At 42.0% G+C, this 27,877-nt stretch overlaps 1 protein-coding gene across 2 annotated transcripts; it reads right to left on the bottom strand.

Annotated features, from left to right (window-relative positions):
- CEP97 (centrosomal protein 97) lies at positions 1–26,862 on the bottom strand. Of its 2 annotated transcripts, none has more exons than XM_008074458.2 (11): positions 26,736–26,862; positions 24,312–24,454; positions 23,496–23,654; positions 20,285–20,386; positions 18,894–19,007; positions 18,161–18,327; positions 10,431–10,595; positions 8,880–9,013; positions 7,668–8,442; positions 3,834–3,909; positions 1–1,062 (listed from the first exon to the last, which is right to left on the bottom strand). In XM_008074458.2, the coding sequence occupies exons 1-11, from the start codon at positions 26,776–26,778 to the stop codon at positions 358–360; spliced, it is 2,583 nt and encodes an 860-aa protein (XP_008072649.1). In that variant the 5' UTR covers positions 26,779–26,862; the 3' UTR covers positions 1–357. The 2 variants fall into 2 exon arrangements, with proteins under 2 accessions (XP_008072649.1, XP_008072650.1); XM_008074459.2 differs by having other exon boundaries at positions 7,668–8,265.
- Positions 26,863–27,877: the final 1,015 nt, after the last annotated feature.

Genomic DNA, 27,877 nt, shown 5'->3' with positions numbered 1-27,877 from the left:
TTTATGTCTCTAAGGTAAATTTTATTTTCTTTAATATATTCTAGTTTATTTTTGAAAGGAAATGAGTACATGAAAGAAACAGGAACACTGTTGATGCAATTCAGGTGTTATGAAATAAAGTGCACATCATTTTCAATATAAGTAATTTGGTACATTGCAGCTAAGTAAAAAACTAGCAAAATCAAAATGAAGACTCAGTTTAATATCTAGAATCTGGAGAATATGAGACGAGAATACAAATTCTATATAAATAGTAACAAATTGGGAGTAGAGAGTACTCCCCTTCAAAAAAAAGGCAACTGAAAATATTTTTAAGAAAAGTTAAGTGGCCTTCTGCTTCCCAAGAGATCAGACACGCTACACGGTAATACCAACATGCAATACCTGAAATGTAGACTCACATTCTGGCTGCTGCCCTTGAACTTCTGCATTTAATTTACAATTCTCTGGTGTCTGGCTGATGTCATCTTGCAAAGTAGGAGATGCACCATGAGTCTCCTCTGCAGAAGCACGGTCAGACAAGACATCTAACTTTTCCGGGGAAAGAGCTATGTGAGGCTCACTATCTCCCATCCCTTCATCAAAATGTGTCCTCTCGTCAGCATCTTCTAGCTGTTGAACTGAAGTTAAATACTGTTCAAGCAGACTATTATCCTGCTCATTATTGGAGCATTCCTTGCTCCATTCACCATGTTCTTCACTATCATCCCCTAAATCTGATCCTTTGCCAAATTTGACTGTGTTAATAGAATTCCCCATTATGGAGCTTTCACTGTCTTCTGTGGAATTTTTTTCAAAATCCAAAGAATCCTGCAAACAGTGAACTTGTTCTGTTAGGGAGGAATGAAAACCAGAGTCTGGAAATTCTGGTAATGTTTTCTCTTGTGGAGCTTCATCAGGAGCAATGAGCCAATCAGAATTTTGATCAGAAGAGGGCTCCTGACTTTGGGCAAATAATGTAGGTTGAGATGACACCAGAGTACTTGACACAGGAGGAACATCAGTATGCCAGGAACATAGACGCTGGTCCACTGTTTGTTGCCAAGCTTGCAGAGACCTTACCTATAAATCAGAGGATAGAGTTTTATTATAAAATAAAAACCTTGTCTGTTCTACAATGGTCCTTTGAGCTTTTTCCCCCAGCAGTCATGAAGTTGGTAAGTGGTAGAACTGGAGCTAGAAACTGTCTGACTCCCCTTATCTTTTCCATAGCATCCTCAGCCTAACCCAGGCTGGCACGAATGGCACGTGTCCTTGGTAACAAAAGGCCCTCCCCAGGAGAGGAAGCAAGGGCCAAAGACATTCTCCTGCTTCTACTGGAAAAACAACTATAAGCACAACAGTACATGTCCAGCTGACTAAGGGGTCAATAATCTACTCAGTATACACTGAGGCCTATTCAATAAGACAGATTAGAGCCTCTTGAAATAAGTAGACCCAGCTGGACATGGTGGCTCACTCCTGTAATCCTAGCACTCTGGGAGGTGGAGGCGGGAGGATTGCCTGAGCCCAGGGGTTCAGGACCAGCCCAGGCAACTTGGTGAGATCTCGTCTCTAGAATAAATCAAAAAATTAGCCAGGCTTGGTGGTGCCCACCTGTGGTTCCAGTTACTGGGAAGGCCGAGGAGGAAAGATCACCAGAGCCCAGCAGGTCGAGGCTGCGGTGGCTGTGAGCATGCCACTGCACTCTAGCCTGAGCAACAGAGAGAGACTCCAACTCAAAAAAAAAAAAAAAAGATACAAATAGATCCTCTGGTCAGGCATAGTGGCTTATGCCTGTAATTCAAGCACTTTGGGAAAGAGGATTGCTTGAGCCAGGGAGCTCAAAACCAGCCTGGACAACAAAGTGAGACCCCACCTCTGTTTTAAAAATAATAGTAAGTAGACCCTCGAAAATAAGTCTCATTTAACAATATATACAACTGTCTAAAATGCCTAAAAATATGCCAAATTCTTGGTAATAGGACCTTTACATTTTTTAAGTATAATTTAACTTTTAAACTTTTACTATAAAAACTGTATATAAGAAAACAATATATAGAATTTTTAGTTTTCCTTTGACCATTCTCCAAGGTAATCACTGATAGCAGTTTGATGTATATCCTTCCAGACTTTTTTCTATGTAGTATTTCCAAGTACACCGGAAAACCAGGCACAGTGGTGCATGCCTATAGTTCCAGCTACTTAGGAGGTTGAGGCAGGAGTTTGAGGTTATAGTGCGATATGATCACATGTGTGAATAGGCACTGTGCTCCAGCCTAGACAGCATAGCAAGATCATCTCTCAAAATCTAGATATACACTATATACACATATATGTATATATACATACAAGTAGTTTTTAAAACCAAGTGGAGGGCTGGGCGCAGTGGCTCAAGCCTGTAATCCCAGCACTTTGGGAGGCCAAGGTGAGAGGATTGGCTAAGCTCAGGGGTTCAAGATCAACCTGGGCAACTTGGTGAGACCTTGTCTCTACAATAAATCAAAAAATTAGCCGGGCATGGTGGTGTGCACCTGTAGTTCCAGCTATTTAGAGGGCTGAGGCGGAAGGATCACCTGAGCTCAGCATGTCAAGGCTGCATGGCCGTGAGCACAACACTGCACTCCAGCCTGGGCAACAGTGAGACTCCAACTCAAAAAAAAAAAAAAAAAAAACCACAAGTGGAACCCTAAGTTCTGTAACTTGCTGTTTTTCACTAACAGTGTTATTCTGGAGATCTTTCCATGTCAGTCCATACTATTACTGTATTCTTTTTAACTCTTCCATAGTATTCTGTAGTTGTTGTTTTTTTTTGTCTTTTTTTGAGTTGGAGCCTCACTCTGTCACCCAGGCTGGAGGGTAGTGGCATACTCCCAGCCACTGCAACCTCATATTGTTAGTCTATATTTTATTTAACTATTTCCCTACTGTTGGTAATAACAAACCTTAAAAACTGTAAAAATCAATAATTATTTTTAAATTTTATAGGTCAAATCCTATTATAACAAGTTCTTTTATAAAATCATTTCCAAGAAATTATCATGAAGAAGTATTTGATGTGATATAATACTAGTAAAACCAATTGCCTAAACTATCCCTAAAGTATGCTGTTACGGGATTCAAATTCTCTCCCACAAGTAGTAATCTGTACTTTTTTGGACATGCATAGTGTATCCATCATATACCACCTTAATTAATTTTCATTCAAATATTACCAAGAGACAGAAATATAGCTAGCTACATAAAACTTCAAATTGGGTTTTTATATATACTAGAAAGTTATAATAACATCCCTCAATTAAGCCACTTTTCTTAGGCTTTATACCATTTTATCTTTCTTGTCAAAATTATGAAAACATTTTTCTTCAGATTAAATAAAGTACAATAAAATTCACTGTCCAGTCGGGTGCAGTAGCTCATGCCTGTAATCCCAGAAGTTTGGGAAGTGGAGGCTTGAAGATTGCCTGAGCCCGGGAGTTTGAGACCAGCCTGGGTTACTTGGAGAGACCTTGTCTCTACAAGAAATAAAAAAAAATTAGCCGGACGTGGTGGTGTACGCCTGTAGTTCCAACTACTTGGAAGGCTGAGGCAGAAGAATTGCCTGAGCCCAGCAAATCAAGGATATGGTGGCCATGAGTGTACCACTGTACTCCAGCCTGGGTGACAGAGTTAGACTCCAACTCAAACAAACAAATAAACAAAAATTCACTGTCCAAATTCAAAGTTAGTGGCAAAGAACACAAACTACACCCTCAACCTTTAAAAAGAATGCTTAACACAACTAATTTATATCTAGTTGAATCTAGAATTTTTCTTTGTTCATATGTTAGGTAAATCAGTAAGAGGGGGTTTACCTGGTTCCAGAGAAATCTGACAGCCTCTTCATGTACAAATTTTTTAATACGTTCTTCGTCTCTTTCTTTTCTTAATCTACAATAATTCAAAATACATCACTGACACACAAGGAAGTTACTTTGACTTGCACTTTCTGTTACAACTAATAAAAACATGCATTATAAGATTCATAATCTAATAATAGTCCTTTCCACTTTTAGAATATCTAAACTGAAACCTTAATTTTGAATTATGACTCAAAGTAGAAGCCCAATGAGGTGTGACTGAAATTCAGACACTAGTTCTACAAAGTAATGCCAGTGATAAAAAACAAAATATTTGGCTGGGCGGGTAGCTCACACCTATAATCCCAGCACTTTGGGAGGCCAAGGGGAGAGGATCGCCTGAGCCCACAGGTTCAAGACCAGCCTGGGCAACTTGGCGAGTCCTCATCTCTACAATAAATCAAAAAATTACCTGGGTGTGGTGGCTCATGGCTGGAGTTCCAGTTATTTGGAAGGCTGAGACAGAAGGACCACCTGAGCCCAGCAAGTCAAGGCTGTGGTGGCCGTGGGCATGCCACTGCACTCAAGCCTGGGCAACAGTGAGACTCTGACCAAAAAAAAAAATTAAAATTAAATAATATAAAATAAAAAATAAAATAAAATATTAAATGGCTCTGTGTCTGGTTTCAATTTCTCAGCCAAATACACCAGGGGAAAAAGGGCAGAAAGGAGTGATTACTCAAAGCCTCCAAAACAATTCGGGATCACACTTGAGTTAAATACTGTTGTCACAGCTTGAAACACCAAGCTCTCCTATGAGACTAGGCAGGACGAATCCATCCGAGTTCACTTCCCTGTTTGCCCCAGTCCCTGGCATACTCCTTGCTAACGGATCTCCCATCTGTCACTGGCCCTTGTTCATTACAGTTTTAGCTCTGGGCTCATTGCTGCTCTTTCCATACTTAGGCCTATCACCAAACCTGAAGTCTCTTTAGTTATCCATTATCACCCAAACCATCACCACCATTCTGTTCCAAACTTCTGACCCAATTATCCACTCTATCTAGCCCTGAGGCCATTCTGCTGTGCTACCTGGGACTCCTGAGTTGTAATCAGCAAACTCTTTTATCTACTCAACTTCTCTCTAAAGTTTTCCTTGACCAAAAGCAGACCTACTTCTGGGAGCACTTAACAGCTTTCCCAAGTGGAAGCTATTTTTTGTCTCTCATTACATCAGGGTTCGAAGATTGTTTCTCACTGCTGTCTTCAGATGATTCCTTACCTCTCTCAACTCCTGCCCAAAATTCTTCTTCGTGTACTGACCTCCCCCATTCTACCCCCATTCATTGAAATCAGCACCAGTCTCCTTCCTCATTCCTGTCACCATTTTTGGAGACCTCAACATTCACATGGGTGCTCTATCTAACAATCCAGCCCCTGTCAGTTACCCATTCTCACCCTAGACCAAAACATTTTGACTATGCCACTTTCAAAAATGGTTCCTGCCATTGCTAGGTCATTGTGGCCATTGTCTTGGTACACTATGGTGTGGCCATGTGCTCTTTGAGCTATGGCCGGGCCATGTTTCCTGGCTTTGGCCCCCTCTCCTACCCTGGGGAAGTAAATCTCCTCTTTTTCTCTAATTTTCTTTCTAAATAAACTTTATTTTCTAATCTTAAAAAAAAATGGTTCCAAGCACGTAACACAACAATCACCTTCTGATCTTCCCAATCCACCTGCTGTTACACCCCACTGCAACAATCCAGACCTCCAATTCAATGATCCTTCCCTCCTGCCTTCACTGCCCCTTTACCTCTTTTAAATTCTAAGCTCCATCTTGTATTACCTCCTCCCAAATATCTTCAGCTCCCTTGCCCTTCGCTCTCTCTACTATATCCTCCTGCGAAAAAATAATTCCTGACTGAACTAAATTAACCACACATGAATCAGAGCAGAACCACTCAGAGTTGCTGATGAAAATCATACCACCCGATCTATTGTTCTGCACATTGACATTTGTCCTCATACTGTCCGGCCGTCCTCCTCCATTCTCCTTCCAAGTTCGTTTTTAAGACGACTACCTCACACCTCACACTTCTCTCCTTACTCCGCCTTCACCCTCTCCTCATTTCTAAGTGCTTACCATATCTTAAATAATACTGAAAAAAAAGAAGCATGCGACAGGACTTCCCCATCCTCCCACCAGCAAACCTGCTTCCCTGTTCCTTCTCCTCCCTCAGGCCTTCTCCTTTACTTGTGCACTAGATCTCTTCTTCTCTTACCCTCTCAAGAACTTCAGTCCTACATTTCTCCCTTCTTTTCTTTGCACCCTCAGTTTTTCCCTTCTTATTGAATCATTCCCATCAACACATGAATACATCTATCAGGAGAATCTTTAAAGGAGAATCTTCCTTACCTCTAGCAGCCACTTCTCAGAACAAGACTTGGCTACACCCATCCTTTAAACTCTTTACTCCCCTGATTCACTATTAACCCATTCCAAACTGGCTTTCAACTCTCCCCGCCAAACCTCTGAGGCTGCTCTTAGACCACTGTGCAGAAAGGTCACTCAGCAGGACTGGGATGCTCAAATTGCACATTCCAAAGATAGAACTGGCCCTTGGTTCTCAGGAAATAACCTCAGAGCCCTTTGGAATATCCTGTTGAAAAAGAGTGTCTTTATACACCTGGGGTCCTAGTCTACACCAGACAGTTCAGGCAATCAATGTGATTTCTAGTGAATACCTGTTTTATTCACTTGGAGATGTAGGCCATGATGTCTCAGTTTGACTTCTAGGGTCTCTGAGGTCTGAGTAGTTAAGATCCATCACGTGGGCATAAAATGCCTACTGACTGACCCCCAACAAAAACCCTGGGCCACAAGGCTCAGGTGAGCTTCCCCAGCTGGCAATGCTGCCTATATGTTGTCATATATCTTTGCTGAGAGAAGTAAGCCCTGCCTGTCCAACTCCACTGGTAGAGGACAACTAGAAGCTTGCACCTGCTCTCTCCTGAACTCTGCCGTATGCACCTGTTATCTTTGCTGATTTTAATTTGTATCCTTTTAAATCTGTATCCATTCTGTTTATAGCTATAAACAGAAAAATTTTCTTGAGTTCTGTGAGTCCTTTTAGCAAATCATCAAACCTGAAGATCATCTGGGCAATCTCCAAAACAGTTGCCAGTAACCTTCAGCTGCTAAATCTAATGTACAGTTCTCTCCTCCCTTCATGACACCTCTCATCTCTCCTGAAACACTTCCCACTTTCCCCTGTTGGAAGTGAAATTCTCCTAGTTTTCCTACCACCTTGGCTGTCCCTCTGAGTCTTGTCTGCTGAGTCCTCCTCTTCTGATATTAGTAAACATCACTAGTTACAATACTAATGAAATCCTAATTTTCCTGGGTTGGCAGTCAGTGAGCCATGGAATTAAGGAAAAATTCCTACCATAGTCCCAGAATTTTAGCCTCTTTTTGAATTCTTATGTCACCTACTGAGTTTTATGTAGATTTCCTCATTGTCTCATCTTTATACTTACTTAGCTTCTCTACATTTTATGTATCTTTCTATGTTTAGAATTGGAGATGCCTATAAAGCTCATGTTCATTCAATGTTTCTTACTGCACTGCATCTATGTACCAATTGCTTTGCTACAGATGGAAACACTTATGACAGTCTCTGCTCTGCAGAAGCTTTCAGTATATCACAGGAAGTAAACAAACCAACAGTGCCTACAGCTATATGGTGTGAAAAGGATTATGATCACAGCAGCACAGTGTTCTGAATTAACTCTAAGAATCAGACACCCCCAAACCAACGACACAGCACCTCAACAGGACTTTTAACCCACCTCCTTATTTCCTCCGTTAAGCAGACAATGTGCTCCTGCATTCTGCGTAGGCGGATTTCATAACGCACATCTTTGGCTTGAGGGTTGTAATTCCTGGCATAAAAGCCCCGCCAACAGGCCTGAAGCTTGGTGGCTGCTTCATTCAATTTCTGGAGGGCATCTTTATCTTCTCCCAAAGCCACAGATCTCTGGGTTAAAATTCTGCAAGGAAGTTTCTCTGAAGCTGTTTGAGATATGGTTTCTTTATTATCTGTCTGTGCACAGGAAACATTGTGTCCAGCTGACTCCGGGAAAGATGTAAGACTGTGGTTATCATCCGTCAGGATAGCACTGATTATTGTTGGTACAGGACAGGGTAATCGCCCAGTTTTCTCATTTACCTCTGTACTGATCTCACTTTTCATCATCTGAACAGAATTCTCATTTGCAGCCCATAAAGCCTTTTCCTCTTCCTTATCCAAAACCTGATTTTCCAGCCCTTTCACAGATTCATCTGCAATACCATCATCTTCTAGGCCCAAGTTAATGCTCTGAAGCGTCAGCTCAACTGTAGGTGATACTGGTGACAATCCTGACGCAACTGGCATAAAAGTAGACTCTGAAGAGAGAAGACTACAATTTAACTTGTCCTCATCTGTCTGTATGTCTTCCAGATGCAGGTCATTTCGAGAATATCTTGTGGCGTGTACAGAGGCTGGAAAATTATTCTTAACAGCATATAACTGATCATCATCACTGCTTATCCCAACCCAAGAATTGACTTGGATGACAGGTTCTAGAAGAATCGACAGAGTATCATTTAAACCACTAAATATTTAAAGAGTTTTTTCAGTTGTATCCTTTTAATGAAATCTAATTCCTGAAATATAGTAAAATACAATCAAATGCCTTCAGTGATTTCCTCCAATAAACCTAAAACATCAAACCATTTTTTAAAAAATGAATTATTATGATAATCATAAAAATAAGCAAAGCATCAGGCCACACAAAAGATAGCTGTCTTTATAATTTTTAAAAAATTAGAAACAGACAGTTATAATATATATACATATAAACGGTACATGTCTATACATATCTATAAAGTATAAGATCTAAATGTTCACTGAAGTTAACAGACTAATAGAAAATTATGAAAATACATATTTTTTTTCTGCCTTATGATACCCAACAAATCAAGCAACTTGGAAAAAGGAATCAGAGATAAATTCTTACCACTTTCCTGGACAATCTGGCAATCCTGAACTGGGCTTGAATGCTCAGGCATAAGGGATGCCCTTGTTTCAACAGGAGCAAGAGAAGACAACTCTTCGTTTTCGCTTTGGTTCATCAGTTGTCTCTGGTGAAACCTAAAAATCAGTAACATCTGATGTGACTGAACACAAAACAAAAAAAAAATTTCTACTCCCTAGGTAACAATGTCAAAAAGGTAGAAGTTTACAAGTTTTCAAAGTGGGTATCTTTAATCCCTGTCAAAGTATAGTCTCATTTGAAAGCATTGGATAAAAAAGATTAAGAAATTTATTTGTAAATTGCAGACAAACAACCTCATATATGCACATATACACATGCACACATTTCATTTATTTATTTATTTACTTACTTACTTACTTATTTAGAGTCGGAGTCTCACTCTGTTGCCCAGGCTGGAGTGCAGTGGCAGACTCACAGCCACAGCAGCCTCGGCCTGCTGGGCTCAGGCGATCCTTCCGCCTTAGCCTTCCAAGAAGCTGGAACTACAGCCACCATGCCCGGCTAGTTTTTTGATTTATTATAGAAATGAGGTCTCACCAAGTTGCTCAGGCTGGTCTCGAACCCATGAGCTCAGGCAATCTTCACACCTCGGCCTCCCAAAGTGCTGGGAATATAGGTGTGAGTCATCGCTCCCAGTAATGCACAAATATTTATAGGTAGGCTCTCTGCTAAGGTAATGACTAGATGCTTCTAGCTACACCTCTTAATGTTCCTAAAAACTCACATGAAACACCTACATTAAAGAACAAATACATTTTTTATTTATTTTTATTTTGTTCTGTTTTTGAGTCGGGGTCTCACTCTGTCACCCAGGCTGAAGTTCGATGGCACAATCATGGCTCACATCAGCCTCAACTTTCCGGACTCAGGTGATCCTTCCACCTCAGCCTCTTGAGTAGCTGGGACTACAGACGCACACTACCATACCAGGCTAGTTTAAAAAAGACATTTTAAAAGCCCCATTCCTGCCAGGCACAGTGGCTCACACCTATAATCCCAGCACTTTGGGAGGCTGAAGTGAGAGGACTGCCTGAGCCCGCAGGTTCAAGACCAGCCTGAGCAAATTGGTGAGACCTCATCTCTACAATAAATCAAAAAATTAGCCAGGCATGGTGGTGTGTGCCTGTAGTTCCAGCTACTTGGAAGGCTGAGGTGGAAGAATCACCTGAGCCCAGCAGGTCGAGGCTGCAGTGGCCAGGAGCGTGCCACTGCCCCCCAGCATGGGTGACAAAATGAGACTCCAACTCAAAAAAAAAAAAAAATCCCATTCCCCCATACCATATTGTTTGGCAGTCTCCACCTAAGTAGCAATTAGCAATACAGTTTCTGTGGAGCAAGCTAGGCTGCACTGTGTGGTCCAACTTCCCTTCAGGAACTGCTGCAGAGACAAGGAGTTTAGGCGCCCAGAAATGTGGGTCACAGCACTTGCCTCAGGCCCACCGTCATCATAGGAAAGACTGGGGAGTATTTTCACTTATGAATTCATTAGCTGCAACAAAGAAACAGACTTACCTCTGTTTGCTCAGAATCTTCTCTAGTTTGGCATCCTCTTCAGTTTGAAGACCCAGTGTAGAAGTGAGAGGACACACTGTAGCCAGATACTGGACAAGCTGGATGTGCTGGCCAGGCCGATATGCTCTCCCCTTGCCTTGACTATAGAGCCATTCAGCTTTCAGACTAGAATTGACGGAAGTGAGGAAAAGGAGATGACACCATGGCAGAGAAGATACACTGTCAAGCAAAAATGGTCCTTCTTCTGAATTTACCTTTATAGCACCACTGGATTTTTTTTTTTTTTTTTTTTAGTTGAGGTTTCAGCTTTTCACCTAGACTGGAGTGCAGTGGCACTGTCACAGCTCAATGCAGTCTCCAATTCCCAGGCTCAAATGATCCTCCCACCTCTGCCTCCCGAGTGGCTGGGACTATAGGTGTACGTCACCACACCCAGTTAAATTTTTTTTTATTTTTCTGTAAAGTTGAGGTTTCACTATGTTGCCCTGGCCAGTCTAGAACTCCTGGGCTCAAGCGATCCTCCCACCTTGGCCTCCTATAGTGCTGGGATGACAGGTGTTAGCCACTGAGCCCAGACTTGGATATTTTTTGTAATAAAATTCACTCAAGCCAGGCGTGGTGGCTCATGCCTGTAATCTGAGCACTTTGGGAGGTGGAGGTAAGAGAACTGTCTGAGCCTCTGGGCTCAAGACCAGCCTGAACAACTTGGCAAGACCTCACCTCTACAATAAATCAAAAACTTAGCTGGGCATGGTGGCGCACACCTGTAGTCCCAGCTACTCAGGAAGTTGAGGCAGAAGAATCGCCTGAGCCCAGCAGGTCAAGGCTGTGGTGGCCATGAGCATGCTACTGCACCCCAGCCTGGGCAGCAGAGTGAAACTCTGACTCAAAAATCAACAAAAAAATTTCACTCAAGTTTTTAAGAATCTATCATTCTGACTCATCTCCCTTATCTAATAATGTCTTAAACCCATTTTCTTGTTTAGAGGCACTTCCGTAGAGCTGCACTGATAATACCAAATATTCTTAAATTTTTTTCTTTTTTTTTTTTTCCCCTGAATCAGAGGCTCACTCTGTCACCCAAGCTGCAGTGCAATGGTTGTTGCCTAGGCAGGTATCAAACTCCTGGGCTCAAGCAATTCTTAGGCCTCAGCCTCCGAAAGTGCTGGGATTACAGGTGTGGGCCACCATGCCAGCCCTTACATTTTTTTCAAAGAAGTAATGAGTAGTCTCTCCATTCACTCAAACTGCAGTGCCTAAGCACATCAATTACATTCAGCTCCATTAGTTTTGAATGACAGTTAAAAAAAAAAAAAAAGCTGGCCAGGCATGATGATGCATGACCAATTCTAGCTACTCGGGAGGCTGAGGCAAGAACAAGAGGATCATTTGAAGTTAGGAGTTCGAGGATATAATGCATTATGATCATACTTATTAATAATCGATGTACTCCTGCCTGGGGAACATAGCAAGATCCTCATCTTCAAAACAAACAAAAGAAAACAGACCACAAAAAGTTAACTGGTCACAATTAGAGGATGCTAATAAACCAAGATCTCATTTTTTTAAAATGGTAAGTAGCCAGGCTCGGTTGCTCATGCCTGTAATCCCAGCACATTGGTAGCCAGAGGCAAGAGGATTAACTGAGCCCAGGGGTTCGAGACCAGCCTGGGCAACTTGGCAAGACCTCATCTCTACAATAAATCAAAAAATTAGCTGGGCATAGTGGTGGCGAGTGTCTATAGTTCCAGCTATTTGGAAGGCTGAGCCCAAGTAGGTCGAGGCTGCAGTGGCCACAAATGTGCCACTGCACTCCAGCGTGGGTGACAGAGTGAGACTCTGACTCAAAAAAAAAAAGTAAGTCTGAATCTAAAGGCCAGGCATAGTGGCTCACGCCTATAATCCTAGCACTTTAGGAAGCTGAGGTGGAAGGATTGCTTGAGCTATGGAGTTCAACATCAGTGTAGGAAACATAGCAAAATTTCATCTCTATTAAAAAAAAAAAAAAACTCAAAAAATTAGCTAGGCATGGTGGCTCATGCCCATAATCCTAGCATTTTGGGAGACTGAGACAGGAGAATCACTTGAGCCTAGGAATTTGAGACCAGCCTGGGCAACATAGCAAGATCCCATCTCTACAAAAAAAATAAAATAAAATAAAATAAAATAAAATAAAATTTAAAGTTAGCAAAGTATGATGGCACATACCTATAGTCCCAGCTACTCAGAAGGTTGGCAGAAGGATCACCTCAGCCCAGGAGCTTGAGGCTGAGGTAAGCCATGATTGTTCTACTGCACTCTATTCTAGGTGACAAAGTGAGATGTTGACACATACACACACACACACACACACACACACCCCTCAAATCTGAAACTGATCAAACCTCCATATCTAATTTACAGGAAATTCAGAAGAGAGAGGAACATGCCAAAGGGATACAGGGATGTAATCAGCAAAATAAGCAGATAATGGGAAACATAGGACCAATAATCTGATTTCTTCAACAACTATCTAAAAATATAACAAAAACAAAACAAGAGAAAAGAAAGCAAATAAAATAAAAGAGAGGGAAAACCAACAGATTTAAAGATTTAGGCTGGGCGCAGTGGCTCACACCTATAATCCCAGTACTTTGGGAGGCCGAGGTGAGAGGAATGCCTGAGCCCATGGGTTCAAGACCAGCCTGGGCAACTTGGCGAGACCTCATCTCTACAAAAATCAAAAAATTAGCCAGGCATGATGGTACATGCCTGTAGTTCCAACTACTTGGAAGGCTGAGGTGGAAGGATCACCTGATCCCAGCAGATTGAGACTACAGTGGCCAGGAACGTGCCACTGCCCTCCAGCCTGGGTGACAGAGTAAGATTCCAACTCAGAAAAATAAAATAAAAAAATAAAGATTTAAGAGAGTCATCTTGGACATCCAGACCAGTCCAGCCCCATGTGTGATCTGATGTAAGCCCACGAGACCCCAAGTGAGAAACATTCAGTCAGCACAGCCAACCTATGGAGGATATAATAATAATAAATTGATGTTTTAAGATACTAAAAAGAGTGAGAAAAAAATTTAAGAGATATATCAACCAATTGCAATATGTGGCCTTATTTGAATCCTGTTTCCCCCCTCCAAAATTTAGAGATTGGAAATGTAAGTACTGAATATCTGATGTTATTAAGGAATTACTGTTAATTTTTCTGAAATATGATTATAGCATTGTGGTTGTTTCTTTAAGAGTTCTTCTCTTAGCCAGGTGCTGTGGCGCACACCTGTAATCTCAGCACTTGGGGAGGCAGAGGCAAGAGAACTACCTGAGCCCAAGGGTTGGAGACCAGCCTGGAAAACATGGCGAGACCTTGTCTCTACAGTAAATCAAAAAATCAGCCAGGTGAGGTGGCACGTGCCTGTAGTCCCAGTCACTTGGAAGGCTGAGGTGGAAGGACTGACTGAGTCCAGCAGGCTGAGGTTGAGACTGCGGTGGCAGTGAGTGTGCCATTGCACTTCAGCCTGGGCGACAGAGTAAGACTCCAACTTAAAAAGAAAAAAAGAAGCCGGGCTCGGTGGCTCAGCCTGTAATCCCTCGCTTGGGGAGGCTGAGGTGAGTGGATTGCCTGGGCCCGCAGGTTTGAGACCTGCCTGGGCAACTTGGCAAGACCTCATCTCTACAATAAATAAAAAATTAGCTGGGTGTGGTAGCGCGCGCCTGTAGTTCCAGCTACTTGGAAGGCTGAGGCGGAAGGATCTCCTGAGCCCAGCAGGTCGAGGCTGCGGTGACCGGGAGCGGCCACTGCACTCCAGTCTGGGCAACAGAGTGAGACTCCAACTCAAAAAAAAAAAAAAAAAAAAAGAGTTCCTCTCTTTTAGAGAGATATACTGCAACAGTCACAGATGAAATTATATGTAATCAGAGATTGGCCTCAAAATAATACAGAAGAAGGTAAAGTGACCAAAAATATAAATGAAGCAAGGTTAGCTGTAAGTTCAAAACTGTTGAAATTGGGTGATGGAGTCCTATGAAGTCATTAGACTATTCTGTTTACCTTTGCATATGTTTGAATTTTTTAAACTGACATGCCTTTGGCCTAATTTTAAATCTGCCCCTCAACATGACGTTGAGGTTGAAACATCTTGGTATATTTTTTCTGTTTTTATACCATTAACTCAGCATTGCAAATAGTTTGAAAACAATTCCAATCCACAACCATTTTCTTGGACCTTCATATCCACATCATGTATATTATAAAGCCCAAGGCTGTCAAGTCACCCAAGGTTGAATTATGTCCTGAAAAGAAACTGTCCCTTTGGTACCTATTCAAATCATGCAAGAGTCATAGAGCAATAAAGCATAATGAATTTAGTTTTTTATGATTTGTCAGTGTCACAAAAAAGGAAAAACTGGTTTCTAATAATGAGAGATGAGATGCATTAAGTTGATTACTTGAAAAAATTCCAATATTATAGTCTAACAAAATGTTTTTATTTATTTAATAAAAGAAATTAGAGGCCGGGCGCAGTAGCTCACACCTATAATCCCAGCATATTTGGGAGGCCGAGGTAAGAGGATTGCCTGAGCCCTCTAGTTCGAGACCAGCCTGAGCAACTTGGTGAGATCTCATCTCTACAATAAACCAATAAAATTAGCTGGGCATGGTGGCGTGTGCCTGTAGTTCCAGCTACTTGGAAGGCTGAGGCTGAAGGATCGCCTGAGCCCAGCAGGTTGAGGCTGCAGTGGCTGGAAGCATGTCAGTGCCCTCCAGACTGGGTGACAGAGTGAGACTACAACTCAAAAAAAAAAAAAGTGGGATGAAACAAGCCTGGCAAAATGTTGATAACTGTTGAAGCTGCATGTAGTTCTTTATGTTGTCCTCTCTTAACTTTCTGAATACGTTAAATGTTCTTTAAAAATAGGAATACAGCGGGCTCGGTGGCTCAGCCTGTAATCCCGCGCCTTTGGGAGGCTGAGGTGAGTGGATTGCCTGAACCCGTGGGTTTGAGACCCGCCTGGGCAGGCAAGACCTCATCTCTACAATAAAATCAAAAAATTAGCCGGGCGTGGTAAAGCGCGCCTGTAATTCCAGCTACTCGGAAGGCTGAGGCGGAAGGATTGCCAGAGCCCAGCAGGTCCAGCCTGTGGTGGCCGGCAGCGGCCACTGCACTCCAGTCTGGGTGACAGAGTGAGACTCCAACTCAAAAAAAAAAAAAAAAAAAAAAAATATATATATATATATATATATTGTTTTAAAGCTATATCGGGGCAACCCCTTCAGATCCCCTCCCACTGTGGGAGCTTTTCTGTCCTCTCAATAAATCCTGCTTTCAGAAAAAATATATATATAAATAAAAATTTTTAAAAACTGTATCAGAATTATGTAATACTTTACAATTTTTAAAAATATGCCAGCCGGGCTCAGTGGCTCAGCCTGTAATCCCGTGCCTTTGGGAGGCTGAGGTGAGTGGATTGCCTGAGCCCGCGGGTTCGAGACCCGCCTGGGCAGCGAGACCTCATCTCTACAATAAATCAAAAAACTAGCCGGGCGTGGTAGCGCGCCTGTAATTCCGGCTTCTCGGAAGGCTGAGGCGGAAGGATCGCCGGAGCCCAACAGGTCAAGGCTGCGGTGGCTGGGAGCGGCCACTGCACTCCAGTCTGGGCGACAGAGTGAGACCCCAACTCAAAAAAAAAAAAAAAATTTGCCTGCAAAAGGGCAGCTAAGGAGGAATTCTCCCACTTCTTCCTCCCCCAGAGAGAGGGGCTATCCCAGTTGGGAGCCCACTTTTCCTGACCTCCTAAAGTCTCTGAAACTAAAGGTTTGTAAAACATGACAGAGGAAGTTCAAAGAAAATTCAAATTCACCTTAAAGTCACTTGCTTTAAACCCATTTACGCAGTATAGAAACATAGGCTTTGCACTGTTATATACCCATTCAACAAATGTTTTCAGTTTTTTTAATACTCTCATTTCAACAAACTCTTCAACCCCTAATCTAGTCTTACATTATAATAATTATCATTTATCAAGCACTTACTATATGACCAGTACTATGCTGTATACATTATCCTTAGTCCTAACACCCTCGAAAGCTAGTAGTACTACTATTCACATTTTTTAAATGAGGACATTTAGGCTTAGAAAGGTGCTAAGGTACTTGCCAAGACCACACAGATAACACATGGCAGGGAAAAACGTGAAGCCTTCCCTTGTATCTCCAGACAGGTCTCATCTCTCTTCCCAGGTCTCTCTTTACACCAAATCTTTATCTCTGTCCATCTCATCCTGCTGCCTCTCAGATAAGAAAATACTGCCAGTCCTACTTCCAGAGAAAAATCCAGCAACCATAGAGATTATTCAAGTAAACCCAGATCTCAGCTTTAGAAATAGCCACAGTTTGAAACAAAATAAATTTTCTTCTCACAAGCAACACAGACTGCAGGAAAGAAGAAAAGGGACCCTTTTTTGTAGGCAAACTATGACATATGTCCCTCACCCCGCTCCAGCACCACCACTGTCTGGTTCGTGGTTGCCAGTCCTCACTGCCCTCCCGCTCTACTCAGCAACTACACAAAACAGCAGGGAAGCAGAAAAAAGTCATCCTGCCATGCAGAAACTCCTCAAGTACCACCAGTCTCTAGTAGAGAAAGACTAAAAGGGTGAGGAAAAATGTATGTGTTGAGTCCATGATGCATGTGTGTTTGTTCTGAGAGGAGAAAGCGAAATGAGACACAGAGAGAATAAAGTCCTCTGGACCCTCTCTATCCTCTCTAACTCCACCCCCTACTGTCTACATCCTAGTTCCTTACCTCCCCTAAAGCTCTAATTCCACTGATCATGTGCCAGTGTCCAGAAAGCCCCACTCTGCAGGGGTCCCAGCTCCAAGTCCCAGAAACTATCAGTGATCTAGACAAGGGGGAATTCTCCCTTCTGTTGCTTCACAGATATGAGGAGAAGACCAATCACCATGTCTGCCTCCCATTCCAAATTAGAACTGTGTGCACTTTCCCAGAATTATCATTATGAAGGGTAACTGGACAATTCTAAGATATTATTAATGCTGCCCTTATACATATGCTAGATTACAAGGTTTTGCCGGATTGATCTGAGATCCTACAAAGAATTTCTAACATGTTTTCTGCATAACAAGCGCCAAAGTGATAAACAAAAGAACTTTTACAGCTTAAATTGTTTATGTTAAGTACTAAGTTAGACTCACTAGCCCCAGCCTCTGGGGCTGACATTTCTTATTCATTCATTCATTCATTCATTCATTCATTCATTTTGAGTTGGAGTCTCACTCCATCACCCAGGCTGGAGTGCAGTGGCACACTCATGGCCACCTCAGGGTCGACCTGCCGGACTCCAGCAATCCTTCTACCTCAGCCTTCCAAGAAGCCAGAACTACAGGCGCGTGCTACCACGCCTGGCTAATTTTTGATTTATTGTAAAGTTGAGGTCTCGCCAAGTTGCCCGGGCTGGTCTTGAACCCACGGGCTCAGGCAAGTCACTCCCCTCGGCCTCCTAAAGTGCTGGGATTACAGGCTGAGCCACAGAGCCCGGCCCTCATGTTCTTTTTTAGAAAGGTAAGAAAATTCTAAGTGAACAGCACATAGTCTCTTACATTACTACATCAATGCTCTTAATTTCCAAATGCACATTTTAAGAAATAGTCTATTTATTAATCTGTAGTAAACTAGAAATGGTCTTCTCAATCACATTTGTGGTGTTAAAGTCATATTCACCTTTCCTTCTGAGAAATCACATATCCATCTAGGACTCTGAGATTTAAGCACCAGCTGACAATGAATGGCCGATAGTCAAACCCTGGAATGGAAGGTGTTGCCATCACACAAGGATTGTTCATGATCGACAACTGTTCCAGTTCAGTTAAGGATGCCAAAAAAGAGATCTGGAACAAAACACACCATTGTTGAGTAAAAGGCACTATTCAGTGTCAAGCACAGGGCTTCCGCCGATGACATATCTCTGGCAGCATTTGAGAATTTAACAATTTCCCTCTTGTTCTGAAAAGCAGCAAGTATCTTCTGTTATCCACTGACTTCCAAAATTCCAACAATATGGCCATCTGTCCCTGCTGCACAAAATCCCTTAGAAAGTATCAGTATTGAGAACTCCAGAGAGAACCTATTTTGAGAGAACCCTATTTTGAAAACATCTCAGCAGTCAAGGGAAGATGGACAGGGTACCTTATTAACCCCTGTAATGTGGATGGCCTCTACCACCAATCACCTCCCAGTGAAAGACAACTGCAGCATTACAAATGAAATTAAGCCATCATGACCCAATGGCATTTTAAAAAATGAGAAAATAATGATCATCTAGAGTCAAGTGTTTCATCTGAATAGCAGTTTCTTCCAAGATGCTCACTGTCTAAAAGTGAGCTTACAACCCTCTCCTGTGTCTCTCCTGAACTTTCCAGCTTCCTGGATCCCATAGAATACTCTTAAATTTTACCTCATTTAAATCTCGAATTTCATTTTCTGCCAAAGAAAGTATAGCAAGACTTCTGGGTAGATAAGCAGGTGCCATTCTAAGAGAGGTGATGATGTTTCCATGTAAAAGCAGGGTCTTGAAAGTAAAAAACAGTATGAATTACAAATGAAAAAATTACAAATAAATTGGCCTATTGCAACAAAACCAAAATGATGTGTATGAGAATAAAGGGTTCTATCTTATTATACTTCTCATCACACACAAATGAAAGATTGTTAATGCTAGAAGGTCCCAGGTAGTCTTCTGGTCCAACTTTCTCTTTTCATGCAAACATCCTAAGCTCAAGAAAGTCTAAAGATATGTCAAAGAACACATGCTTGAAACAGCAAGTAGGCAACTTGGCAAACTGTGAGAGTTAAGTTACTAGACATTGAGCAATTTCTAACACTTGTTCACCTCCTTTTAAAATATCAAAATAGAGGGAGAGAAGACAGCAGGGGGGCAGGTCATTAAAATAACCATGTATAAAGCAAATTTCCCAAAAGATAGAGAAAGAAAACCCACAACCCAAAATTTGCAACTGTACTCTCTGGGTAACTAAAAGCTAGAGGAAAGCTGAATGTGCTACTTGTAGATGAAGCTCACTCATGTTAAGTCAGCAACAATCAAGAATAAACCCAAGACTCTGAACACTCAGGATTCTGATCAGATAATCATGCCTCCATTCCAGAAAAAAACAAAATAAAACATTCAATCATCTTTGGTTCATTTGAATTCTCTTAGCATCAATCAGGACAACATCTGGCTCTACCAAATTGTTTAGAATAATTGTTGCTAAAAATAATTTCTGCTAAATATCTGAGGGAAACTGAGCTAAAATACTACTTGTAGAACGTAATGGGTTCATCTGACACTAAAAATATCCAATGAAACAAAAATATTTTTGTAAGTCCTACACATGTTTTTTAAAACTGTGATTCCAATTGTTACTAATTTGATTGCATGATACATGTCCCTCCATAAATAGTACAGTATGTTGTATGTTTATTTTTTAAAGTAAAATTAATTTTGATAATTAATACCTATTATTAAAAAAATAGCAATCCTGGGTGTCAAAAAGCAGACAAGTTCAGAAAAGATTAATCTCAACCTCACCAAATGCTGTGTACTATATAACTAAAGCTACTAATACTAGTTGGTTGGGCATGAAAGGAATTTCATCATGTTCAGAAAATGATAAAATCAATTATAGAAACTAACAAAAGTTTCATATTTAACTTCTTGTACTCCAACAGAATTCTTGTAATGAAAATAATCTATGCATATATAGAAGGTTGATTTTAGGTCAATCAGAGTACTTTCTCTTGGTATTTCAGTATAAAATTTCAGAAATGACAAGAAAACATGCTTACCTTCAGGGATACCAATTTAGATAGATCACCTATCTGCGATATGCTATTGTCTGATAAATCGAGGTGCTGTAGAGCTATGCAGCTATTGATTTGTTCCATGGCCTATCACAAGAGAAGTATCATATTATTTAATGCACACAAAATCAAAAAAAAGAAACTCTTCCCTAGCTTCTTGTAGCTGAAAAAGTCTCTTACCGCCTCTCATTATTGGAAACAGAGCAGCAGAGCTTAACAAGAGAAAAGGAAGGCAGTACTAACAGAATTTAGTAAATTGTCATATTGCAAGCTTCCACCTTCATTATGGCTCAATGAATAGAGGCCTACATATGATTCATACCATCCCAAATATTAACAACTTGAAGAAACCTTAGTGATAACATATGACAACTGGTATAGAACAGAGTTGACAAGTTTAGAGTGAAGCCAAATAGCCTAGACTTAAATCCTGGCCCTGCAACTTCCTTCCTGTGTGACCTTGGGCAAATGAATTAATCTCTCAAGGCTTTGGTTTCCTCATCTATATAATGGCCATAATATCTACACCTAGGCTGGGCACAGTGGCTCACACCTATAATCCCAGCACTTTGGGAGGCCGAGGTGAGAGGATTACCCGAGCCTGCAGGGTCGAGATCAGCCTGGGCAACTTGGTGAGACCTCATCTCTACAATAAACAAAAAATGACCGGGCATGGTAGTAGTTCCAGCTACTTGGAGGGCTGAGGCAGAAGGGACACCTGAGCCCAGCCACTCGAGGCTGCGGTGGCTGGGAGCTTGCCACTGCCCTCCAGCATGACTGACAGAATGAGACTCCAACTTAAAAAAAAAAAATACTATACCTACCTCATAAGCTGCCATGAGATTGGATAAGTCAATACAGATAAATGCTTAGAATAGTACCAAGCATAAAGTAATTACCCAATAAAAAGCAGCTATAACATCACTTAATCGGCTGGGCACAATGGATGCAGAGACAGGAGAATCGCTTGAGCCCAGGAATTCAAGACGAGCTAGGCAACATAGCGAGACCTTGCCTCTACAAAAAAAAATCAAAAAATTTTCCAGGTGTGGTGGCTCACACCTGTAGTCCCAGCAACTTGGAAAGCTGAGGTGAAAGGATCACCTGAACCTAGGAGCCCAGGAAGTCAAGGCTGTGGTGAGCCTGTGATTGTGCCACTGCATTCCAGTATGGGTAACAGAGTAAGACCCCAACTCAAAAAACATATACCATTTAATCTAGTTCCCTCACCTGGCATATAAAAAATAAGACACATTTAACAACTAGTGGCATGAAAATAAAATTAAATTAAACATTAAAAAGTAGGCAGAACCTAACTCCAGTCAGAATGGCAATTATCAACAACTCAAAAAATAACAGCTGCTGGAGAGGGTGTGGCGAAAAGGGAACACTTCTACACTGTTGGTGGGAGTGTAAACTAGTGCAACCTCTGTGGAAAGCAGTGTGGCGATTCCTAAAAGCTCTAAATATCAAGCTCCCATATGACCCCGCAATCCCCCTACTGGGAATATACCCTGAAGAACTCAAATCACTCTATAAAAAAGATATCTGCACACGTATGTTTATCACAGCGTTGTTCACAATAGCAAGAACCTGGAAACAACCATGCTGCCCATCAAAAGAGGACTGGATTAAAAAAATGTGGTACATATACACGATGGAATACTATGTGGCCATAAAAAAGAACAAAATCATGAATTTCACAGCTACCTAGAGTCTATAATACTGAGTGACCTCTCACAGAAACAAAGATCCGAATATCACATGTTCTCACTCATATAATGGACCTTGAACATCCAATGTAATACTATAAGAAAATGACTGACGGTACTGGGAAACTATGGGGGGGGGGAGGGAAATGGGAATAACAGTAGCAAATATCTGTCTGGGGATGGGGAAACACCTCTTATCAACAGGGTACCTGAATGAAACGTAACTGTACACCTAACCCTTAACTGTACCCCACAAAACCATAATAAAAAATATTGATTATGAAAAAAAAATTAGGCAGAGATATTTATTAACTTACCCCAAATTATATAGTTATCAAGCAGTGAAAATAGGACTATTCAGATCTCCTGACTTTTGAAACTGTATATTCTCCCTTATATCATTTACACATTTACTTAAAGCTTAATTCAGGATGATATAGTCTTCCTCCGAACTATTCTATGGTTTCATATACTTTTTTCTAAGTATAATATAGAGTCTTTATTCAAATTTTTTAAAATATTAAACTAAGCCAGGCACGGTAGCTTACGCCTATAATCCCAGCACTTTGAGACGCCAAGGTGAGAAGACTGCCTGAGTCCACAGGTTTGAGAGCAGCCTGAACAACTTGGCAAGCCCTCACCTATATAATAAATCAAAAATTAGCCAGAGCCAGGCTCAGTGGCTCAGCCTGTAATCCCACGCCTTGGGAGGCTGAGGTGAGTGGATTGCCTGAGCCCATGGTTTCGAGACCCACCTGGGCAACTTGGCGAGACCTCATCTCTACAATAAATCAAAAATGAGCCGGGTGTGGTAGTGCACGCCTGTAGTTCCAGCTGCTTGGAAGGCTGAGGCGGAAGGATCGCTGGAGCCCAGCAGGTTGAGACTGCGGTGGCTGTGAGCATGCCACTGTACTCCAGCCTGGGTGACAAAGTGAGACTCTGACTAAAAAATAAATAAATAAATAATAATAATAAAAAAAAATATTAAACTATGCGATGTGTATCAAATTAGATTTTTTTTTTTTAGTTTATGTTAACAGAGATTCTTCCTGGGGAGTGAAAGTGGGTACTTTTTACTTTTTAGTTCTACTTCTTTTTTTTTTTTTTTTTTTTGGAGTCTTACTCCATTGCCCAGGCTGGAGTACAGTGGCATGCTTATGCCACCCCAGAGTTGACCTGCCAGGCTCCAGCGATTCTTCCGCCTCAGCCTTCCAAGTGGCAGGAACTACAGGCACGTGCTACTGTGCCCAAATAATTTTTTGATTTATTGTAGTTATGAGGTCTCGCCAAGTTGCCCAGGCTGGTCTCAAACCCGTGGGCTCAGGCAATCCTCTCCCCTCAGCCTCCCAAAGTGCTGGGATTACAGGCTTGAGCCACTGCAATTCTACTTATTTCTATACTGCTTGGATTTCTTTTATACACAGAATAGTTTTGTAATTTAAAAAAATCTAATTACTAAAAAAATAAATAAATAAACCACTCACCTTAATATTATTTCCTGCCAAATTCAGCCATTCCAAATGTACTAGTTCCTTTAGCCCTTCCACATAGCCAATGCTATTATGAGGCAAATTTAATACCCGGAGTTGAGTCAGCTTGGCCACACCCATCATCCGCACCAGACGATTGTTAGCCACTGATAACTGTGAAAAGGAAACATATTGCTATTTCTAGAAACCACAACAACAAATATATAAACATAATGTAAATATATATATATATTTTTAACTTTCATATTAAAGTGATTAAATGAGGTTTGTTTAGATGGCTAAACATTCCCCAAAATACAAGCCCTTTTTGTACTTTTCATATACGTTGTCTAAATACTCTACAGTATGACTCTGCTTTTTGTTGCTGCTGTTCCTCAGCAATAGAAAACACAGATAAAGCTGAGCAATCACACCTCTTCCAACTACTGAAGATATTTTTAACACAGTAACAACTTGAGAATGTAAGGTCCCCAAGAACAGGGTCCTTACACTCTTTGTGTCAGTCATACAAGAGAGACTCCATAAACAACTCTTGGATGAAGAAATGAATGAACTCTTTAGCCCAACCATGAGGTAAAAAGTTATCTTAACAACTTAATATTTTGCCCACATAAAATGTTTCCTTTTTAGAACAATGCTTCTTTTTCTAATGTACTTTAAATGTGCACACATGTGTTCATGTTCAAGAGAAACTGTCATACAAAAATTTAAGGCAATATTTACTGCTTTCCAGGTCTTTTGTGAGGTTGTTTGTTTTATTTTGTTTAATTATAAATTGGTCCTATCTATTTCCTAGATAGCAATACCCACCTGTATTAATCGTTTACATTTCTCCAGATTTTCCAATTTAATAATCTGATTTTTATCCAGTATCAAAGTGTGAATATCAGCTTCACAGGGTAAATTCGGACCTAATTTCTGTAGTCCCTGCCCTGACCAATTGACCACTGATCCTTGAAAAGAGAAGGAAATTTGTTAAAAACACAAATAAAATTAATACAACAGCTGAGCATAGGGACAGAATTATAAATCTCTACACATTTCAAGTTAGAACGGAGTATAATAAATATCAAGATCTTAAAACTAAAGCAATCTTGAGTTCTAAATTACCACAGATCGAGTTACTGACTTTTCCTCAGAAATATCTAATTACAACTAGAGTTATGATGGTCTACTCAAGTTTCTATGATATAATACTTTGGAATTCTTCACATTTAAATATAATCGATTACTTCCATATTTTGGACCTTAGTAATGATCATACTGTTTACAAGGAACTCAACTATTGATAGAGATTGACCTGCTTACAGCCTACCTACCAGTGACTAAATGATTTTGAAAATCAAAGTAGAATTCAGTTAATTTGGTTGTAAAATTAAATTAGTACACTCATTTCACTAAGCTGATGTGGGGAATATGATCAGCCCTTAGCCCCATTTCTAGAACAAGGTATTCAGTTAAGCACTTTAGTATAACATAACAGAAGTTCCTGGCTCCACCAGTTAATCTCCGCGGTACCTTGAGCAAGTTATTGATTTCTTTGGGGCTCACTTTTCTTTTTTTTTCTTTTTTCTTTTTTTTGAGTTGGAGTCTCACTCTGTCGCCCAGACTGGAGTGCAGAGGCCGCTCCCGGCCACCGCAGCCTCGACCTGCTGGGCTCCGGCGATCCTTCCGCCTCAGCCTTCCGAGTAGCCAAAATTACAGGCGCACGCTACCACGCCCGGCTAATTTTTTATTTTATTGTAGAGATGAAGTCTTGCTGCCCAGGCGGGTCTCGAACCCGCGGGCTCCGGCAATCCACTCACCTCAGCCTCCCAAAGCGCGGGATTACAGACTGAGCCACCGAGCCCGGCTGGGGCTCACTTTTCTACTCTGATAATAATACCTGCCTTATGAATGTACACAGAAAACCCGACCATGTAGGAAAAGCACTCAGAATACCCTCCGGCAGGTCGGCGCGGTGTCTCACACCTCCCATCCCAGCACACTTGCAGGCTGAGGCAGGAGGATCGCTTGAGCCTAGGAGTTCGAGACCAGTCTGGACAACATAGCAAGACCCCTGCCTCTATTTTTAAAAAATAATGATATAAAGAACATCGTCTGGCTCATAAAAAGTCTCTACAAATGTTAATGCCATTATTGTCAGTTAGGAACCCTTGGTGGGCTAGAGAGGTGGAGCTTAAGAAAAGCAGATCTCGAAGGGGGCGGGGTCAGAGAGACTGCCAATTTCAAATGTATACCCAGATTAAGAGGACTGCGGGAAATAATCATGCAAGATTGCTCTTCTAGAAGGTTTCAGCGTTTTCCCAGTGTCGAATGGCTCTTGGCATGTGAGGGCTCATGGGTCCTTGGGAGAATTTGATGAAAGCTGTGTGCTGAACTAGAAAAGTGCACAGTGTTTGCACACGATTGCAAGGGGTCTACAGACATCTTAAATCCATCCGCCAGTTCCTCTCCCAAGAATTTACGGCTCCCAGAAAATGAGCTTCTGGTTCAAGTCGTGGAGACCGGCCTCGACCCTGGCCCTGGTTCTGGCCCCGGCCCCGGCCCTGATCCCGAGGGCTGCGGCCAAGCCTTGGAACCGTAACCAAAACAAAAGGCGCTCGCGTCCGGCGCCTCACAGAGGTTTCTCTCGGCCACAAAGGCACCCATACCCCCGCGCTTTGCTGGACAGCGACCAACCCCCCTCTTCGGACCCGTCTGCAGAAAAAAGGAGAGAACGGTGGACTCTGGATCAAGCCCCAGATGTTATTACGGCCTCTCCAAGGAAAGGTTCAAAGCCAGCCTAAGGAGCAGTATCTAAGGGAAGGTTTCCTGAACGTTCTAGGAATCGAGGGGAGAAGCGGCAGCTTCAGGCTAAAGAGGGAAATCCTGCACATTTCGCTTGGGCACCAGGGACTCCAAGTAAATGTCCAAAAAAGGTCACCGCAGTCCGAAACCCCCCGCCCCTGTCATCCTCCGGAGCGCGGGAGCCAGGGCGCCCGGCCGCGCGAAGACCTCTGGGGGTTGTAGTCCCCCGTTCGGCCTTCGCCGCGACGCCGGAGAGTTGAGCAGCGCAGCAGGGGAACTACAACTCCCAGGGGGCAGCGCGCCTCCGCGACGCCCACAGCCCCGCATCAAAAGAACTGGTCCAGAGCTGCATCTCTAAACCCAGGCATCTCCTCTCCAGCAGGCATCTATGTAATTCAGCCCTGTGGAGTAAACCTGGGGACTCAGGGGTGGAGATCGCCTTACCTTCTCCGGGAGGCAAAGCCGCGTCCTCGCGCGCCGCCGCCATATTTGCCGCTTGCTAATAACGCCAAGCAACCGTCCTCCAGCGCTCTGTGGAGCTTGTAGGCTGGAGGAGGGGATCGGAAACTATAACTCCCAGGATGCACCGCACCCAGGCGGCCCAATGGGCTGCCTTCGCCTCGTGACGTCAACTGGAGCGAGCTTCTGAGCGACAGTGGGTTCTGGGACCCTGGTCCGTTCCCTCACCTGACTGTTGAGCGATCGGCCTTATCAGGTGATCGTTCTTCTCCTTTCTCCAGGTGTGTGTGAAATTTGACACTTTGTCAGGATGATTGTACGGACGCTGACTTTAATGCGGACCGAACTTGAGAGCGCACTGCTAGAAGTCTCTGTGGAGGCTGCCCCATTCTTTTCATAATTCTGAATAAGCTTTAAGTTCTCAACTCCCGCTGTAGGAATGACTTGAGCGATTTTGTGGAGATGATCCTCCAAGATGTGTACGGAGCATTTGAAATTTTCGTTAAGTAAAAGCGTTTAAAGCATACTAAAAATAGAAGTAGAAACTTGTAAACACTTGTATTTGTAAATGGGGTTATTCTTGAATATTTAACCGAACTTTTGAAGTGTAGGCATATTTAACAAGTGTGATCGCAGAATTTTTCTAGGAAGTATGCAAAAGAAGCTTAAAATAGTCTCAAGACGCAAGAATTCCATTGCCTAGGCGGAAGAGAGCAAGCTCACACGTTTGATATAGCTATTACATGCTAAATGGTGTGATTGTAGCTATGAACTCAATAAGATTTCAGGGAACGAAGAGAGAAATGGAAATTATAAGCTTCAGTGAAGACTTGGAGGAAGTGAAATGTAGCTCGGGCTTAAAAGATGGGTAAACTCTAAACAGTTCAGAATAAGGTGAAAAGTCAGCACAGACTGCAGGTATTAATGAAGCTGTGCTCACTGTGAGAAATGAACCTGATAGTGCCACAGAATACACAAGAAGAACTTCCACTTTCTACTACCAGCTCCCCTATTTCCTCTTGCAACCTTTATTCTGAACTCCCCTCTTTCTGAAACAGCAGTCTCCAAAGTCTGATCGTTTTTTGCTTGAGAAAGTTTGCTAACACAGGTGTTGAGATTTCCAGGCA

Source organism: Carlito syrichta, unplaced genomic scaffold, assembly GCF_000164805.1.
Source record: "Carlito syrichta isolate Samal-C Ts95f unplaced genomic scaffold, Tarsius_syrichta-2.0.1 Scaffold316463, whole genome shotgun sequence".
Classification (NCBI taxonomy): domain Eukaryota; kingdom Metazoa; phylum Chordata; class Mammalia; order Primates; family Tarsiidae; genus Carlito; species Carlito syrichta.
The sequence above is the reverse complement of the archived record's forward strand: the minus strand, read 5'-3'. Positions and strand labels throughout refer to the sequence as shown.

What these genes read in the sequence shown, in the direction of transcription:
- CEP97 (XM_008074458.2), bottom strand. Translation starts at nt 26,778, where the DNA reads ATGGCGGCGGCGCGCGAGGACGCGGCTTTGCCTCCCGGAGAAG. An exon ending in TGGCAGGAAATAATATTAAG is followed by an intron (nt 20,387 to 23,495) that starts GTGAGTGGTTTA and finishes CTCTTGTGATAG; the next exon opens with GCCATGGAACAAATCAATAG. An exon ending in AAATTCGAGATTTAAATGAG is followed by an intron (nt 18,328 to 18,893) that starts GTAAAATTTAAG and finishes GTTTTGTTCCAG; the next exon opens with ATCTCTTTTTTGGCATCCTT.